The sequence below is a fragment of the Sinohyriopsis cumingii genome, chromosome 9 (assembly GCF_028554795.1).
Source record: "Sinohyriopsis cumingii isolate HCF-2022 chromosome 9, ASM2855479v2, whole genome shotgun sequence".
Lineage (NCBI taxonomy): Eukaryota > Metazoa > Mollusca > Bivalvia > Unionida > Unionidae > Sinohyriopsis > Sinohyriopsis cumingii.
In genome coordinates, this window is record NC_142969.1 from 58,588,064 (window position 1) to 58,606,416 (window position 18,353).

The window sequence follows — 18,353 nt, forward strand, 5'->3', positions numbered from 1 at the left end:
TAACAACTGATGCTAAAGAGGATAATGTCGCTGATACATTTACATGGCACTTGGCATCAAAACAAGGCGTTTCAGCCCCGCGTCATATATTTATAGCGCTACAGAATAGGGATCGATTAGGTAATCAAGAACGCAGCCATATGATATTTGATCAATTAGGAGTCAGGGATGTTTCGCTGAGAATAAACGGACAACAGGAACCATCCGAGGATATACAGCTTAATTACGGTGACAACCATATTGCACGTGTGTACCATCGATTGCTGTCATATATGGGTCGTGATCAAAACGTTGACACCGGGTTGCAAATATCACAACTTGATTTTAAAAACCTGTATCCGATTTATTACTTTTCGTTGGAACATCTTGATTTAACGAGACAATCCGTCGTTGATATACACTTCCGAGCTCGTATAGCCCCGGGTGGTGTTAATTATAGAGCGGTTGCTGTCATTCTCAGCGATAAATCAATGCTGTTGGAAGGTGTTGGTGGACGAATGAGAATCGTTGATGCGCCAGTGGAAAATATGTAATTGAAAACACAAACGCGTTTACAATAAAATGTCGTATAGTGTTGTCAGTGTAGAGTTGACCGATGGTCAAGTCAAGAAATTACGATCAAAGTCGGCTAAACAATGTGGAACCACAATAACGTTAAAGCCGTCACAGATGACTGGTGGCAAGCATAAAATATCATTGACGACACGTCAAATAAAACATTTCAATGATGCAATAAAGAATAAAAAGGGTGTTAAAATAACTTTCTCAGCCGCAGCAATCAAAAACATGGAAAAGACCGGTGGGATATTTCCGCTGTTAACTGCGATTCCAGCGTTGATTGCCGTGGCCGCACCAGCAGTGGCGAAGGCGGCGGCGTTAGGAGTCGTTGGTACCGCGGCGGGGATGGCATTGAAGAAGGCAACCGGGAGAGGCTATAAAAAAAAGAAACGAGGACGATCCGTAGCCGGAAAGGGTCTAAGACTACCGGGAACCCCGTATTCATGGTACTCGGGGAAGGGTCTAAGACTACCGGGAACCGTTTATTAACGCAAGAGTCTATGGTTCCGTTATCCAATTTTGATTTAATAGATGCCGCCGACGCGTTAGCGATAAAAAACTTCAGAGGTGTTTTTATGAGAGATCAATTACCAACAAAACCAAGGAATATTGAAACCGGTATAATTAACCTCAATAAATCCTCCGGAGCGGGAACTCATTGGGTTGCATACGTGATTGATCCGCGTGCGATTGTCTATTTTGATTCATACGGGTTAGCCCCGCCGAACGAGTTCATGCGGTATATCCGGGCGTGTTCAGCCCCGGTTTTTTATTCCACGCTGCCAACACAGCAATTAAGTGACCCACCAATATGTGGCCGTGAGGTATTAAACGTACTCGCGGCGATTTCATCATCGCGGAAACCACCTCATGTGGTTGTAAACGAATACACTAGTGGGGTCGTAGAGGCCCAGCGGGCTAATTAAAAACACTGTGTTTTTTTACAATAACAATGATTTATATCTGGGGACGACCGGTTTCGGCGCTGAAAAAATCCACAAAAACGCTCGCCACCAATGACATAAAAAAACTAATCGAGGATGAGATCGCTGATACGTTAAATCTAACCAGTGTTGACCCGGGCGAAATAGTTGTATTTCAAGACCGCCAGGGTAAATTAAAATCCAGTAATGTGTCACTCGACGACGTTTTAACACGACAGCGTGATGCCGCCGAGAACACTATCGCGTTGTATACCAGCGACGGACGACTCAAACCGGGTGAACATCTATCGACGATAACGGATAGGGTAACATTAATCCAAGACGGTTTTATAAGGTTAGATAGATTGGTGGCCGAACTTGACACGCAGGTGAATAAATTCGCCGAGGTGGAAAAGTCTGTCGCCGATATACAACTCACTACCGCTAGTTTTTTTGGGACCCCGACGGTGACCGAACCAAATCTTGCAGGGATAAAAAGTACTATTTTGGAGTTTACAACGCTGTCGGGCCAATTTTACACGTTACGAAAAAATGTTAACAGGATCGATGACAACTTTGATAAATTCTTTGGTAAAAAAAATACCAAGCTGGATGAAATTACAACAACTATAAATGATATCACTGCGTATGGACAGGAAATAAAAACAATCAAAACTGATGTTGCAGCGATCAGGACTAGCATAGACGCGCATGGACGGGAAATAGAAGCAGTCAAAACTGATATTACAGAGAACAAAAATAATGTAGACGCGCATGGACGGAAAATAGAAACAATCGGCGTTAGTGCTGCATCGATCATAAATAATGTAGACGCACATAGACGGAGAATAGAAACAATCGGCGTTAGTGTTGCATCGATCATAAATAATGTAGACGTGCATGAACGGAGAATAGAAACAATCGGCGTTAGTGTTGCATCGATCAAGACTAGTATAGACGCGAATGAACTGGAAATAAAAGCAGTCAAAACTGATATTACAGCAATCAGGACTAGTATAGACGCGAATGAACGGGAAATAAAAGCAGTCAAAACTGATATTACAGCGATCAGGACTAATATAGACGGGCATGAACGGAAAATAAAGCAGTCGACAATAATATTACAGCGATCAGGACTAATATAGACGTGCATGAACGGGAAATAAAAACAGTCAGAACTGATATTACAGAGATTAAAGACAAACTACCGAAAATGACAGAGCAACTTGAAAGAATGAAAACACCTCATGAGGGGGGCGCCGGCAATAGCGTATACACAATTTGGAATGGACCATTCATTTGGACTCCTACGCATAATATAATAAATATTACCGCAACTGTCAAGGGCATTTATCGATTGACACTGATTTCAATGATGCAGTTTAATATATCATCGTCGAGTTCGTCCGGGTTTAACAATACAATATCAACAATCATTGACAAGGATGTAACTGAACCGTTTACAATTAGAGCCGTTGATAGAAATTTAACCAGGACAAACATCACTTTTTATGTGGAATTCGTGGGACAACTTAAGTAAGTAATTGAAAACACTAGCTCTTTTAAAATAAAATGACCACCAGGGTAATTGAATCAGAGGCATTACCGACGTCACATCAATATCGATTCGATACAGTAAAAGAATTCTCCGCGAAGTTGAAAACGCTTTCCGAACAATACCGTGTAAAAATAAAAAAATACCGTCGAAAAATAACCGCCATCGACGCGGCCGTGTACTCGGTGTCAGGTATAGTAGCTGGTACCGGTGTCATTTTATCCACGGTGACCATGATGGCCCCGATCGCTGTTCCAATCGCTATCTCCGCGGCGACAACAATTGCTGGAGTTGCCAACGCAATCACTAGAAAGATATCATCGTGTTCTCAAAAAAAACTCAACGAGTATACAGTAAAACATCAAATGGTATCCAACGCGTACTCGAAATTATCCGAGTTGATCTCGTTGTCAATTGATAACTCGTTTATATCCGATGTTGAATTCTCCACGATGGTCCAGTTGTATGACTCCGCGATGTCAAAAATCGAGGATTTTCAACTGGAAACCGGAAACCACGTCGCTGAAACCACTTCAATGGGCTTAAAACATTCTCCTGAAAACAAGCAGGTTGTTAATATTCGGTGTTGAAATTGAACACTAAAAACAGCGAATAATAATAATGTCGCTGAACCCCGAAGGGTTTCAATTACTTCAACGGATCGCGGAGAACACCACTCCGGTACAAACAAGTATGATATCAATAACGTCAACGAAACCCGAATTCAGTGTGAACTTCCCATCATCGGTTCCAGTAAAGGAAATAGCGCTGGCAAAATTGCGAGTATATCACGGTTGGCCTAATATCCGAGCGGAAGCATTTAACGGACAACAACCTAATAACTCGCTGGTTTTTGCATGGACAAATAAACCCGATGAGACCCCAGACTGGAAGGAGGTTACAATACCAACTGGGTCATACCAAATAGAACAAATCAATAAAGAATTTCAACGCAGGATAAAATCAATCACAGGAAAAGAATCAAAAATAGATATTACGGTTCATGAACCGACGTTATCGTCGACGATTGAAATAAGCACACCGGGGTATATGGTTGATCTTTATAACAGTTCAATAAGAACCATACTAGGATGGCCTAAGAATCCACCTCATGGACCCCCCGCGGACTTGCACACGAATGCGCAATCGTATCATGAAATTAATCCCAGTTATCGAGATGATTTGTCTATTATAAAAAACACGTTAGTACCCAGCAGGTTTATATTTCAAAACAGGAATACCATGCAATGGTATTTTCCGTATAAGGAAACTCCTGAATCGTCCGCCACGGTCACAGTTAATTTAAATGATATCATTAGTGCTTTTATCGAGATTAATCGTAATTACCAATCACAACTAGAACAGCTACGGAAAACAAAAACACGAAAACACGTTGAGGTGTTAAATCAACTTATATAAGACATGGAATATATCAATGAACGAATCGTTAAAACAGTATCTGCTAACAGCGATAATAATAAACAAAAATTCCTAACCGAGTATAATATCACAGAAGCCGATTTACCCGATTTCAAGTTTCCAGGATACAACGCGCCAGAACTAAGAAAATCTCTTAATGATTTTCTCGGCCCATCAATTGTCCTCAGACACGATAATGGAGAGGGTGGTAGGCATATTGCTCCATACAACGTAAATATTGCATCGGTGATAGCAATCAATCTAGTGTGTGATGTTATCGAAGGGAGTTACCAGGTAGATACCAAGCAATCAAATCAGGCTCAACAGGGGTATATCCTTTATTCATTTTCACCAACAGCCCCTCCCAGATTCTTAATCGTTGAGAGTCCGATTAATCCGGTCTATATGCGATGCCATAATCGGTTTTTAACAAGAATTAATTTCAGACTTACCGATCAGTCAAATAAACTGATTGATCTACAAGAGGAGGAGTTAGTGATCACTCTGTTTGTAAGATCATAAAGACTCTCATTGTAACCTCTTAGCAGCAGAGGGGGCGATGACATCGACACGGTCGTCGCGCTTTTTTAGCGGACGCTGACGACGCTGGATCGCTGCGTGCAGAACGTATATTAAACTAAATGACGTTCGATTTGCCCCCTCCCCCCCCCCCCCCCCCCCCCCCGACGACAACGTCGTTTTTTTTTACCAGGCGCTGACGACGCTGGATCCGCTGAGTGCAGAAAAGTATCAATTAAACCAAATGACGATTGGACAAAATGTCCGATTCGCCCCCTCTGCTGCTAGGTATCAGCTTTGTCACATTCATCTAGACATCATGAAGTATGCACAGAAGCCCATTGTTTTTGTTAGATCTCACTGAGAAGAGAAGCCTCTGCCTTCTGACCATGAATCAAGAAGTCCTTTGCATGTTGTCACCAGTTTCACTCTCCTCCTCCTCCTCCTCCTCCTCCTGTCAGCATCTTGGTCTTAGAACATTCAAAAAAAATTAGACATGCTGCTAATACTCAAAAACCAACTAGTGTTCAACTGTTGTTGCTGTTGGGTCAAGTGGCAAATTTGAAGAGCATCATATACACATAGCAGCATAGGGAATGGCGAAGCCCACATCAGTAAGAACCTTAGATGCCATTGCACTGTGCAACTGGGACAGGTTTTGTTGAGTACATATCCTATAACCCACTATCATCGTAATGAATTTGATAAAGTTATGGAGTATACAATGGCTCTGTACCATTACTGTTGCACTCAGCCATTTTGCCATTTGAATAAGACAGCATGAGGTCAGTAACAAAGCTGATCCTGCCTATTATGTTGAATTATGGGCCAGCTTACGTTGATCAGCATCCCATATGCTGTCCCGACATCAGTGCACTGGCACTCATAAGCCTCAGTGTACCCATAGTGCCAGACCTGCCAACTCTTACGATTTTGCCGTAAGTCTTACAAAATTTACCCATAAAATACAGACTTACGGCATACAGACAAAAACTACAGAAAAATGATCATTGCCGAAGAATCCAGAAAATTTGTTCATCCCTGTTTGATTTTATCTGGGTTTCATATTAGAAGTAGTGAAATTGGTCAGGGAACCAGACTATCTTTACAGCAGCACATCAGATGCTTTAAACTGCACCTATTTGTTCATGCGAAGCACCTGCATGATCAGACTATTGATTATAGAATTTTTAAAAATGGCATCCAGAAAGCGATACATGTTTAAGGTGAAAGGGAAAATAAGCTTCTAGAAAATTACATAAAAGGGGAATCAATTTCATGCAATTCTGCCTCCAGGTTGGGGATTTTCTCAGGTGGTATGGTCATGCATCAGTGATATATTAAAGTCTGCACTGGAGATTCCCAGACAAATTCAGCCTGATATTACTTGTTTAAACAATGGTGAATGTATTTGTGCTACCGAGACCCTGGAGCTTTGGAGCCAGCATTCCCAACTCATATTAAGCAAGCCCTCATGAGAATACAATCATTTGGTGCCAGTCGAAGGGAGACAACTTTTGTTCAACTTCTGAGACACTTTTGTCCAACACACCTTGGTAAGCAGGCTTTTTCTTTATGCCAAATCTGGCTTTGGAGTGATGGATTTGTTAGTGGATTTCTCCTAATGTATTTTTATTTGGCCACTATTAACAAGAAACATTTTACTCCCAAAAATATGTTTCAGCCAAGTTTAGCCTGAAACTTTACGTGGACAAGATTTAAAGGATTTAAGCTCCCTTATTGTTGTCTTTCTGAATTGGTGTCTACAGCATAACTTTGTCAACACTTTTTGGACTTCAATAAAACATGTGATTAATATTAATGAGACCATGAATGAGTTCAGTTAGCAGCATTTTGCAGCATACAGGGGTTATGCCCCCTTATGTCTGCCTCGCTTGACTTGAGTTTCTGCACAACTTTGCCAAAGATTGTGGAATTGAAGCCAAATTGTATGCCAGTTTATATTGATGAGACATCATATCAGTTTAATTTCCAGCACTCCATGACATTCACAGGAGTTTTGCCCTCTGTTTGCCCATCGGTCATATCTTGCTTTCTCTGTGTGTGTGTGTTAATAAAAAGGCATGTCATCACATTACTGGCTACATGGCGCTGATCAAAAGGTTAGTTCGAAAACTGTAAAGAAAAAAATAATGATCACTTTTGTTTGAATTTATGATAAGACCCCAAAAATATGTGTTTCTTATTGCACTGGTTTTAAAATTAGTATAAGCATTTTTTTTTTTTTTAAATTACATATATTTAATATGATTTTTTTTTTTTAACATGGGGGAAAAGTGCAGTGAGAAATGGATTTTTGGCCGACACATTTTCTGTGTGTGCGTAATTAATGTTTACAAAAGCTTTGTAGAGGCAAGCTTTGTAGTCATCGATTACATTCTGGTTTGGTTTGCAATACAAGCATATTGTGTTCTTCAAAAAATTAAATCAGTTCTTTTTATATTTTGATTTTGCTAAGTATAGTTGTATTCCTATTTATAGAGCAGCCAGGCCTATCAGAAGAAGAGAAAGCAAAAGCACTTAAGGATGGAGTAGCTGCCCTTCCCACAGCCCATGCTCAAACGTTAAAATATCTCTTGGCACACCTAGTCAGGTAATCATATCCACCCAATATAAGATACCTCTTTGGCACACCTAGTCAGGTAATCATATCCACCCAATATAAAATACCTCTTTGCACACCTAGTCAGGTAATCATATACATCTAGTATAAAATGCCTCTTGTCACGCCTAGTCAGGTAATCATATACATCCAGTATAAAATACCTCTTGGCACACATAGTCATCTAATCATATCCACCCAATATAAGATACCTCTTTGGCACACCTAGTCAGTTAATCATATCCACCCAATAGGAAATACATCTTGGCACACCTAGTCAGGTAATCATATACATCCAGTATAAAATACCTCTTGGCACACCTAGTCATCTAATCATATACATCCAGTATAAAATACCTCTTGGCACACCTAGTCAGGTAATCATATACATCCAGTATAAAATACCTCTTGGCACACCTAGTCAGGTAATTATATACATCCAGTATAAAATGCCTCTTGGCACACATAGTAAAGTAATCATATACACCCACTTACTTTGGAGCTCGTTATACTGCAGAATGAAGTGGGTCCTGGTATATTGAAGGTACAGACCTGAAATAGGTCATTTTACTGCTGAAACAAAAACATAATGCAAAATGAATGTAAACAGGATGCAATTGCAGAATGAATGCAGACATGATGCAATTGCTAAATGAAAACAATATGCAGTTGCAAAATGAATGACGCAAACAAGATGCAATTGAAAAATGAAAGCAAACAGGATGCAGTTGCAAAATGAAACAAAACATTTAGGGTTGGACTGGTCCACAGGATTAATATTAGATCTTTGATAGCCTTCTGTGGCCCATTAGTTATGAAATTATAATGATTTCCCTGACGGTCTAGGTTATGAGTGTGACCCTGATACTTTTACTCATCTTTTCAGGGTGACAGAAAAGAAATCAAAGAATATGATGGGGGCACCAAACCTGGCTATAGTATTTGCACCAACACTGATGCGGAGCCCTGAATCACTGGGTGATCCAATGAAAGGATTACTGTATGCTGCACTGGAACAGAAAGCCATTGAAATGATGCTCACACAGTATAAAGAGATATTTCTGAAATGATGTATGTATGTTATTTTCAAACTTATTCAGTTTAGGATTCATTCTCACTAAGAAAACCATAATAAACCATGATATGTAGAAATTGTGGTAAAAAATGTATGAATTTGCACTAGACAATGAACTGAACAATACATATTCTACATCCCAGAGAATGAATTCAGTCCAATGGTTTATATATGTAACTAGTACATATAGTTAGGCTGTCATACATAGTGTCTTGTAAAAATTGGAATTTTATTCATTTCAGGGATAGAAAGAAGGATGGACATTATTAGTGGCTATTTTGTCTAACCTATGTAAACATTGGGATTATTTTGATAGCAATGAATAATGGCATTGTCAGTATTATGGTTAAAGCTAGGTGTTAAGACTTGGAATATCAGATACAGTAGGGGTTATGACAAAGCTAGGGTCACAAGTAAAATGCTAGCTTTTGCAAAACTCTTGTTAATTTGTTTGAAATAACTTTTAAAAAAAATGTTTTTTGGTACAAATCACTTTATTATTCAGCACCACAAAACATGATACTTGGCATTGTTTTGATATTTCTTTTCATGAAAAAGAAAATTTCATAAAATTAATTTAACTCTCATTGACATTCACTTGTACATGTATTCTCTTTTCAAAAGAGTTCATGATTGCAAAGTTGTTGAAGGTATTATAAAAGGAATAGTTTTTATTTGATTAATAAAGGTAATTTACATTAGTTGTAAAAGGCCATGTGATCTTAAAAGTATTTTCATTTATCAGTAGTATTTTCATTTATCTCTTGTCCATCATACATTTTCCAGTTACAGTTACTGTGTACAAGGTCTTCAGAAATGCTTGAACAATTTACATATGATTTTGTAGGGAGTATGCAATCATTAAGAGGAAGTGTTCTTTCGTTAGGAGGAAGTGTTATGTCATGAAGAGCGAGTGTTCTTTCATAAAGATGGAATGTTATGTCATAAAGAGGGAGATATCAGTCATAATGAAGGAATGTTCTGTCATAAAGAGGGAGTGTTATGTCATAAAGAGGGAGTGTTCTAACATGAAGATCTTTCAGATTTGTTCTGTAGTTGCTGATCCATTATTATTTATGGCCATCATTACTAAAACTTTGAAATCCATTATACAACTTCTCAAAAATTGCTCAACAGAATTTGAACAGCTTGAAAATAAAGCATCCTTGCATGTAGGTATTTCAGGTTTTCCTGTAAGCCAGCATGCTATCTGTCACATTTAGTCAAGTTCTGTTGTGAAGTTATTGAAGTCTTTTAAAGGGTTTTCCATTTTAGTAACAGCTGCCTTCAACTTTTTTTTTTACAAATGATGCTGATCTATCAAATAATGCCACCATTACTAAAATAGAAAAAAAGAAACTTCAAAAGACTTGTCTGAAACTGCTCTGCAGAATTTGACTAAACATGACAAAACTGTCTGCCGAGAAGGACTTTCAGATTTGAACAAATTAATATGCTGAATCAGCATTATTCAGAGTGGAAAAAACTTGGAACAACTTCTTCTCATAAAGTACTTGGCATAATTTGACCAAATTTGATGTAAAGAATGATGGCATAGGGGGCTTTCATTTTTACACAGATGATACTGATCAGCAGTCCAATATGGACACCTTGGTTAACTTCTTTTGACAACCTTTTAAGAACCCCTCAACAGAAGGAGGCCAAATTTGATGAAAAGCATCCTGGCATACAATTACAATGGACCTCCAGAAATATGTCTACCATTTCTAAAACTAGAAGAAAATAAACCTTTAAAACTTCTTTACAGAAACCGCTCACCAGAATGTGACCAAATTTGACAAAAAACATTGTCACAGGGCATATACAGTTTTATAAAAATGGTATGTCTTTGTTCCATCAAATAAGGCCACCATTAATAAACAACAGAACATTCTTTAAATGACTTCATCACAAAAGTAACTGACAGAATTTTATAGAATTTTCAGGAAAAAAAATATCTGGCATAAAGAGCTTTTAAATTAATGCAGAAGATGCCAATCTGCCAATAAATATGATTGCTGTTACTAAAAAGTTACAATTAGTTTATAATTTCTAAAAAAGTCTCAACTGGATTTGACCAAATTTGATTGATATAAAATATAGCCATTGTTACTAGAAATGGATACAGTTTTACATCTTTTTCTCAGATAACCTCTTAATAAAGTGACCAAATGATTTTGAATGCCATCAGATATGGACAGAGAAATAAAACTAAAGAAACTTTGAGACAACTGTATTCATGCTATATGCCATGAGCAGAATCTGAACACAATTTGTACAGAAAGCATCATACTTACCCATAATTCTTGAATTTGGCTATTAGGCTGATTTTAGTGGTGTGAGCAGTGTTTGACCCACATGAGTCTTGCACTTTGTGTCAGATTCGGGGTGGTGCTTCAAGTGGTCATATGGTCTAGAATGGTGCTAAACCCCATAATGATAATAGATTCGGGGAAGATATAGTTTTCACATTTTTTTAGGCAAGACATAGTCTTTTTTGGCTTCAGTGAACATCCAAATTGCCCTTGGTGACCAAAATACTCTGAGGTTGATTCATTTAATTACCTAGTTACTGATTATTTTGTGGTATGTGCTTTTTGTCTACAGATTTGTGCTTTGAAGTCATTGATATCCACTAAAGTACAAGCTATATAGGTCATGTAGGCATTTGGTATCAACTATTTCAGCTATAGGTGTCATTTTTGAGAATTTGATTACACATACCTTTAAACAGCAATTATTCACTTGATACGACTCCTTTTTCCAGTATTCATTGGAAGATCATTTTGTAAATGACATAGAAAAGGACAAAATCAATGTTAAAGTATATCAACCTTTTTAAACAGTGCCATCCAAGAGGTACTATCTAGTGTAAACCAGAGCGACTGTCACAAGGTATGATGTATTAATGAATGTTTGCAATATTCGAAAAAATGTGAAGTACCCCTTGCTTTAGTAATTATTCGACCTGATATCTTTTTTCTTGACCCAATTTTGTGCCAGTTTGCATTTTTAAAGGTCCACAGTTATCAGTAATTTGTATCTGGAAGTTTGTAATGATAACTGAGGTGTAGATAATTCATCATTGAGGATTGAATTGACTTTGGTAAAACATACTAGTACTAAAACAAGAATTATTTGAAGTCAGTAAAGACATGAGAAAATATTTAAGAGAAAATGCAGAAATCCTTTATCCATTAGTAAAATAAATTTCTTATGACTTTGAAAGAAACATTTCAGAATAGATGGACATTATAAAATAAAATACAAGCTTAAAGGAAGCAATTAATATAGTTGAATAGTAGTCATATGGTGTCTAACTATATTAATTGCTTCCTTGTTAGCTTGTATTTTATTTTATAATGTCCATCTATTCTGAAATGTTTCTTTCAAAGTCATAAGAAATTTATTTTACTAATGGATAAAGGATTTCTGCATTTTCTCTTAAATATTTTCATTAGGAAAAGTTTTATAGGGCAGGTCTTTTCTGGCATATAAGATTATTGTCAGTATTTTTCAGGATAAATGTTTGCTGACTACATGAAAATTTTTGTGTTAAGCTAGTTTAGTGTTCCTCAAAGATAATTTTTTGAGGCAGTATGATTACTTTTAAATTGTCATTTTTCAGACGAAAAACTAAAATAAATACTGTATGATCTCTGCTTGTTAATCTGACCTTATAATGGCTTGATAATATCAAAATAACTTTTTTATTTCCTAGCATCACCTCACTATGGTCTTCTGAATGTTTGTCAAAACTTTGAGTATATTCATTCATTATTAGCTACATATAAAAACTCTATAGTAGCAGTATTTACATTTTGATAGCGACAATCAAAGCTGGTTTTATATGACAATAGCAGACCTGCCAACTCTTATGATTTTGCCATAAGTCTTATGAACATTACCCTTAAAATACCAACTTATGGCATACTAGAAAAAAGATCATTGTCGAAAAATCTGGATAATTGGTTCATCTGTTTTATTTGGATCGGGTTTCGTCTTAGAATTAGTGAAATTAGTCTGGGAACTAGACTAACTTTACAGCATCACCCCAGATACTTTAAACTGCACCTATTTGTTCATGCGAAGTGCCTGCACGATCAGACTGTTGATTATAGAATTTTTAAAAACGGCGTCTTGAAAGCGATACATGTTTAAGATGAAAGAAAAAATAAGCTTCTAGAAAAGTGTTAATAATCAGTACAGAAGAATAAAAGGAGTATTTAGATTCTTCTAAATAAAAGCTGGAAAGGACGCGATTACGTTTGTTGGACATTACATGCCAGTTTGAGTATGTCTCATGGTGGGATATACAATTGCCATTGTCATGTGAAATGGAAAAGAATTTCCAAGAATTATGTCAAGTTGAGAGATAGCAACAAGCCATTGAGCTGCATAGGGTTTGGAACTAGAGTTTGTGCAACTGTACTAGTCATAAGTAAAGTCTATGAGTACTTTATAAACTTTTCAGTTGAACATAATGTTTATCATCGATGTGTCAAACTTTTAATGGTTTTCCAGCTTTACAATAGCAGTTATTGATGTTTTGTTACACCTTACTGAAAACTGGTCAATCTTACGGAAAAATATCAACTGCCTTACTGAGATGGACTCGTCAGAGTTGGCAGGTCTGCAATAGAAGTTGAACTGTTTGTTCCATGTGTGAATATAATCAGCAAAAATTAAACCTCAGTATGTTTGTTTAGAGTTCATTTTTGTAGTTTAGTCAGACTTTGATTATATTTATAATTGTGTTTCTAATTTTTTACTGATTCATTTATCAAGCAACTAATTTTTATTTATTGTTGCTTTTCCTTTGATTTCTGCATATCTGAAATGGTATTCATTTACAAGTCTGAATTACAGTGACATACCGGCAGAGTCAGTGATTGTTTTTGGTACAAAAATACGAACTTGTTTAGCATGATAAATGGTCCGGATATGTGAGAGGGGAAAAAAGTATTCATAGAATTGTAAGTTTAAAATTCTGTTTTGAAAATATGCTGCATTGTTTTGTGCATTATATTGTTTCTGAAAGACCCTCAGATTTGCAAACATTTTGTCTACTGTAGCAAAATTGTATAATGTTATTAATTTCCATGTATTCAATAAAGGTTTTCTTGTTATTGATTTCCATGGTATGTACTTTTATCAGAATAGTTGGTAGTTACTTGTGCATAATGTGTGGATAGACTCCAGTCTACAAGCAAACCAGTCCCCATAGTCACAAATCTAAGCAAACAAAATTGGACATATGTTAAAACTTTACAAACATTTTCTTTTTTAAACTTTGCTCAGAGTGAAGTTATAGTCACAGAAATATCTATATTGTATTTTTTTTTTATTTCAGCATACTTGTCAGATTTAAAAGATATTACAAAATGCTTGAGCTATTAATCCAAATCAAATTTTCATGCTAATGGTTGAATGTGGCAAATACCTGGGTATGACATTCTGCCCAAGGGATCAGGTTTAAGATACTTTGTACAAAATAGCTTTAATTTTTTCACTGATTTGGAGAAATATTAAAATTTGACATTGGATATATTAGATGCAGACAATGCAGGTTTTATCATCTGTGTATCAGGTATAGTCCTAGGAACCTCACCCCTTCACTAAAACAGGAATTTTCCAAGAATCAGAAAACGATATTTAGCATGATCATTGTCATCTTAGCTAGCCAAGGGTCCAATGTGTTAATCCTATCTACACTGTGGCAGATCGATCAGATAATTCAGTGTTTCAAATCTGTAAATTCCATTGGATGTGGCAGCAAGTGCATCCAATCAAAATCAGGTTGTTCAAATGTGAACATTGTTCATACATAATTGATACAAGGGCAGCATACAACTGGAATGGACTGAAAAATAAACAGCTTTCCATGTTTGTAAAAAAATGCATCTTTTCGCTATAACCTGTCAATTCTTCTTACTGGTATGTAATACTTTCAATGTTAAACTTACGAAGTATCCTTTTGAAGTCGATTGCCTCCACCATTTTTGGCTGATATACAAAGTAACGTTGCACTGTTGTTACACTCTGTTGGTTAGTTAGCATTATATACTATGGGAGATAACTCATAAAATCCAATAGATGTCACTATGACAAAGCACTATCTGGTCAATCTGCCAAGGTGTAGTTAGGATTAACACATTGGAACATTCGCTAATGGAGTTGGATCACCAGTGTTTGAAATCTAAACAAAGATGACCATTTTAGGGACCCTCTGGAGACAATTGGGTTTGAAATTATACTTTTGGGGGAAAAACTTACATCCTTAATAGTCTTGGTTTTTAAAATTGCCAAATGGGTGAAATTGTTCAGGCTATAGATTACACATATTAGGATTCAGATTGATACATTCAGCTCTCTTTCCCTGTCGAAGCTGGTGCAGATCCTTTTATTAAAAATGTCTAAAATAAGGAAGCTTCAAGCATACAAGTCGATATCTGCAAATGAGCAGCAGACAAGAAAATAAGAAAAATAAAATTAAAAATTATTTAACATATAGATTAGTATAAGGAAAGGCAATACCATAAAAATGTTTTGAGTTTTTTAATTGTATGTCATAGTTTCAGCATGAATGATAGAATGGGTACAGTATTATTTTATACGATATTCAGACCAATATGAAATATCTGTTATGTAATCATTTGTACGTCTGATAATCAAATTCAGAAATAAACATGTTCTGATGGTCAATTTATCAAATATTAACATGATTATCATCCTTTCTGTGTATCTTAAAATTTACCTGTTAATTATTTTGAGTAAAGCAACAGGCAAAGGCAGTAAAGTGTACATTGTTTGTACATCCTTTATCGTCTTATACTGCTGTTATAAGCTTTATACAAACCCTTATTTTTTATTTTCTTATAATACTGACTTTTATAAGCATTACCCAAACCCTTATTTTTATTTTCTTACAGTATTGACTGTCATAAGCATTACCCAAACCCTTATTTTTATTTTCTTATAGTATTGACTGTCCTAAGCATTACCCAAACCCATTTTAACTTTTTGTGTGTAGGATAATGCTAATGAGGATGAAAGGTTTAGACTAAAAGGGAGCAGATTTTATCTAAACTCATCTGACCTCAGCTGCAATGGAAAGGAGTTCCTTATTCTAGAGATCTGATTGGCTAATTTGTCTTGGTTACCATATGATGATTGTTTTTAAATTTACCAGTAAATGTTGAAGGGTGTTTTGTAAGGTAATTTGTATGATACATGATTTATCACTTTACTATGGCATATGTCTGTCAGCTATCACTTGACTGCTTGTTATTTGCCAGCTTGTTATAAAGGGTTAGTAACATAATTGGGTGGCAGTACAAGAGTTTACCAGCTGGAGAGGGCTGTCAGGCAAGCACACGGAGAAGGATTTATATAATGCTTCAGCTGAAAGGTTCATACTCAGCATACACACAAATCACATATTGTATCTGTATCTTTCTTTACATTTTTTAAACATTACTTATCAGATATGTAAAATCACTGTTAGAAACTTGTTTCAGCTTTGGAAACCCCAAACTTTGTGTTGCTGTCAAGCGATTTAGCTTTGGACACACCAAACTTTGTGTTACTGTCAAGTGATTTAGCTTTGGACACACCAAACTTTGTGTTACTGTCAAGTAATTTAGCTTTGGACACACCAAACTTTGTGTTACTGACAAGTGATTTAGCTTTGGACACACCAGACTTTGTGTTACTGTCAAGTGATTTAGCTTTGGATACACCAAACTTTGTGTTACTGTCAAGAGATTTAGCTTTGGACACACCAAACTTTGTGTTACTGTCAAATAATTCAGCTGAAGCACAATGGCATAGTTTACTGTCCATTCAAATGCAGCTTATATGGTTTGCTTTCATGTATCATTTTGTAGGGACACAAGTCCTATCGCTGGGTACTAATAATTTGCAGAGAGCAATATTTCACATACAAAGAGATGTCATAACAAAGGTCCCAACCTATGTAGATGACCTATTTCTATTCTTTGTGTATTAGCTTGGATTTGATCTACACTGTAACTAGTCATAACAGACATCTATATATAAAGGACATCAGCTTGATAAAGGACATTTATGACCACTGTCATTTTCTTTTTCATATTCAACCTTGTTTAAAGGGAACTTGTCAGTAAGGGGTCAATTTCATGGTCTCATGTGTGTTCATTTCAGACAGATTTTATGTAAAATGATTTTCTCTCATTGATTTTTAAAAGATTTGTTTTGAGACAAAAATCTACCCTAGGTCTAAAACTGCTGATCATAAATTTGCATGTGTAAACTCACAACCTTTGCCTGAGAAGTGACAAAAGAAATTGTTTGCTTATGTTGCTTTACATTAGATACGTGATTTCAAACTACATTGTGATGATGAAGTCAGAGATGTGCTGTGGAAGGTATAAATGGGTTTCTCAAAAAAAAATATGAGCCAGGTGATACAGGTTTTATATAATGCATCAGTTCAGTGTTGAAAATTTAGCCTACATTCATATGCATGTAATAGAATTTTCTACTTGACCTACTCCTTGTTAACAGCTTGTAGTTAGACGTTCATTACACCTTCCAGAGATTATTAAATATGTAACAAACAAACTCCAGTGCCAATTTAGAACTTTTATAACATAGTATCACATGTTCTTATTCTTTTCATGTTTGTGCAATATATTTTTTTGGCACTGCATTTTTTTTTACAAAAAGTCTGATCAAAATTTGCTTGTTATAGTATGAATGTGCATGTTAGTAAATGCTATTTGGAAGTAGTTGTTATGTGATGATGGCTGGCTAATCCTTGCCAAGGAAAAGGAAGCTACTGGTCTGTACCTGTCCCAAGGATATACTGAAGCAGTAGACAGGGCTGGTCTGGCATATCAAACTTGTGACCTTTGGATTTTAAGTTGGATGATTTACTGAGCAACCATGGCCCCCTGTTCAGAGATGACTCAAGGGTGGGAGAACAGCATAATTTGATAATTGGATTGTAGTAACAAAAACTTGCCTCCCCTCCCCATCATTTCTGCATGCACCAATACGAATCACAAGCTCTGATTGCATTTTAAATCAAATGATCAAGTGGTGAAAATAAAAAAAAATGACAAGATGGACAAGAAAGATCATCAGTCTTTCATTGCATGGAATTACTGGAATTTTTAATCTTTAAAAGAAAGCTAGACTTTGATTTTTTCTACATGATTAGTTGTCACCAATCACAGCGACTCATAAAATGTCTCATGGTATATGAAAGTTTTTTTTAAAGAAAACTAATTATCATTATGTGATACATTATTTCTATAATTTGAAATTTTAGAAGCTTCTTCTGTAGATTCCTATTTTTATTTCAGTTGGTGTTCAGTTAAAAAATAAATTAAAAAAATGTCAGAAAGATTCATTATGTACATGACTTTTTCATTGTAGTTGTTATAAGACCCATAACATCTACAATGGAAAAGTCATGAACTGAATGAATCGTTCTAACATTATTTTATTCATCCATTTTTATTTATTTCTTCTATTTCATGTGTGCAGCTTCAAAAGAAATTTCATGGATGCATCTTTTTCAAAACAGACCATTGTACTATGGGCAGATTAGTTCCAACAAATAGGTTCTTGACCCAAGATAAATTAATTGGTGATTTCTTTTTCAGCTTTTGCATCAATAATTTATACCTTTTT

General features: G+C 36.1%; 1 protein-coding gene across 1 annotated transcript in view; it reads left to right on the top strand.

The window, feature by feature from the left end:
* Positions 1-11,908, top strand: part of LOC149791889 (N-chimaerin-like) — a 99,827-nt gene extending 87,919 nt beyond the window's left edge. The window contains exons 13-14 of the mRNA XM_089970395.1: positions 7,477-7,588; positions 8,484-11,908. Of these exons, the coding sequence (XP_089826521.1) occupies positions 7,477-7,588; positions 8,484-8,667 (296 nt within the window). The 3' untranslated portion in view covers positions 8,668-11,908. The remainder of the gene's footprint in view (positions 1-7,476; positions 7,589-8,483) is intronic.
* The last annotated feature ends 6,445 nt before the right edge of the window (positions 11,909-18,353 follow it).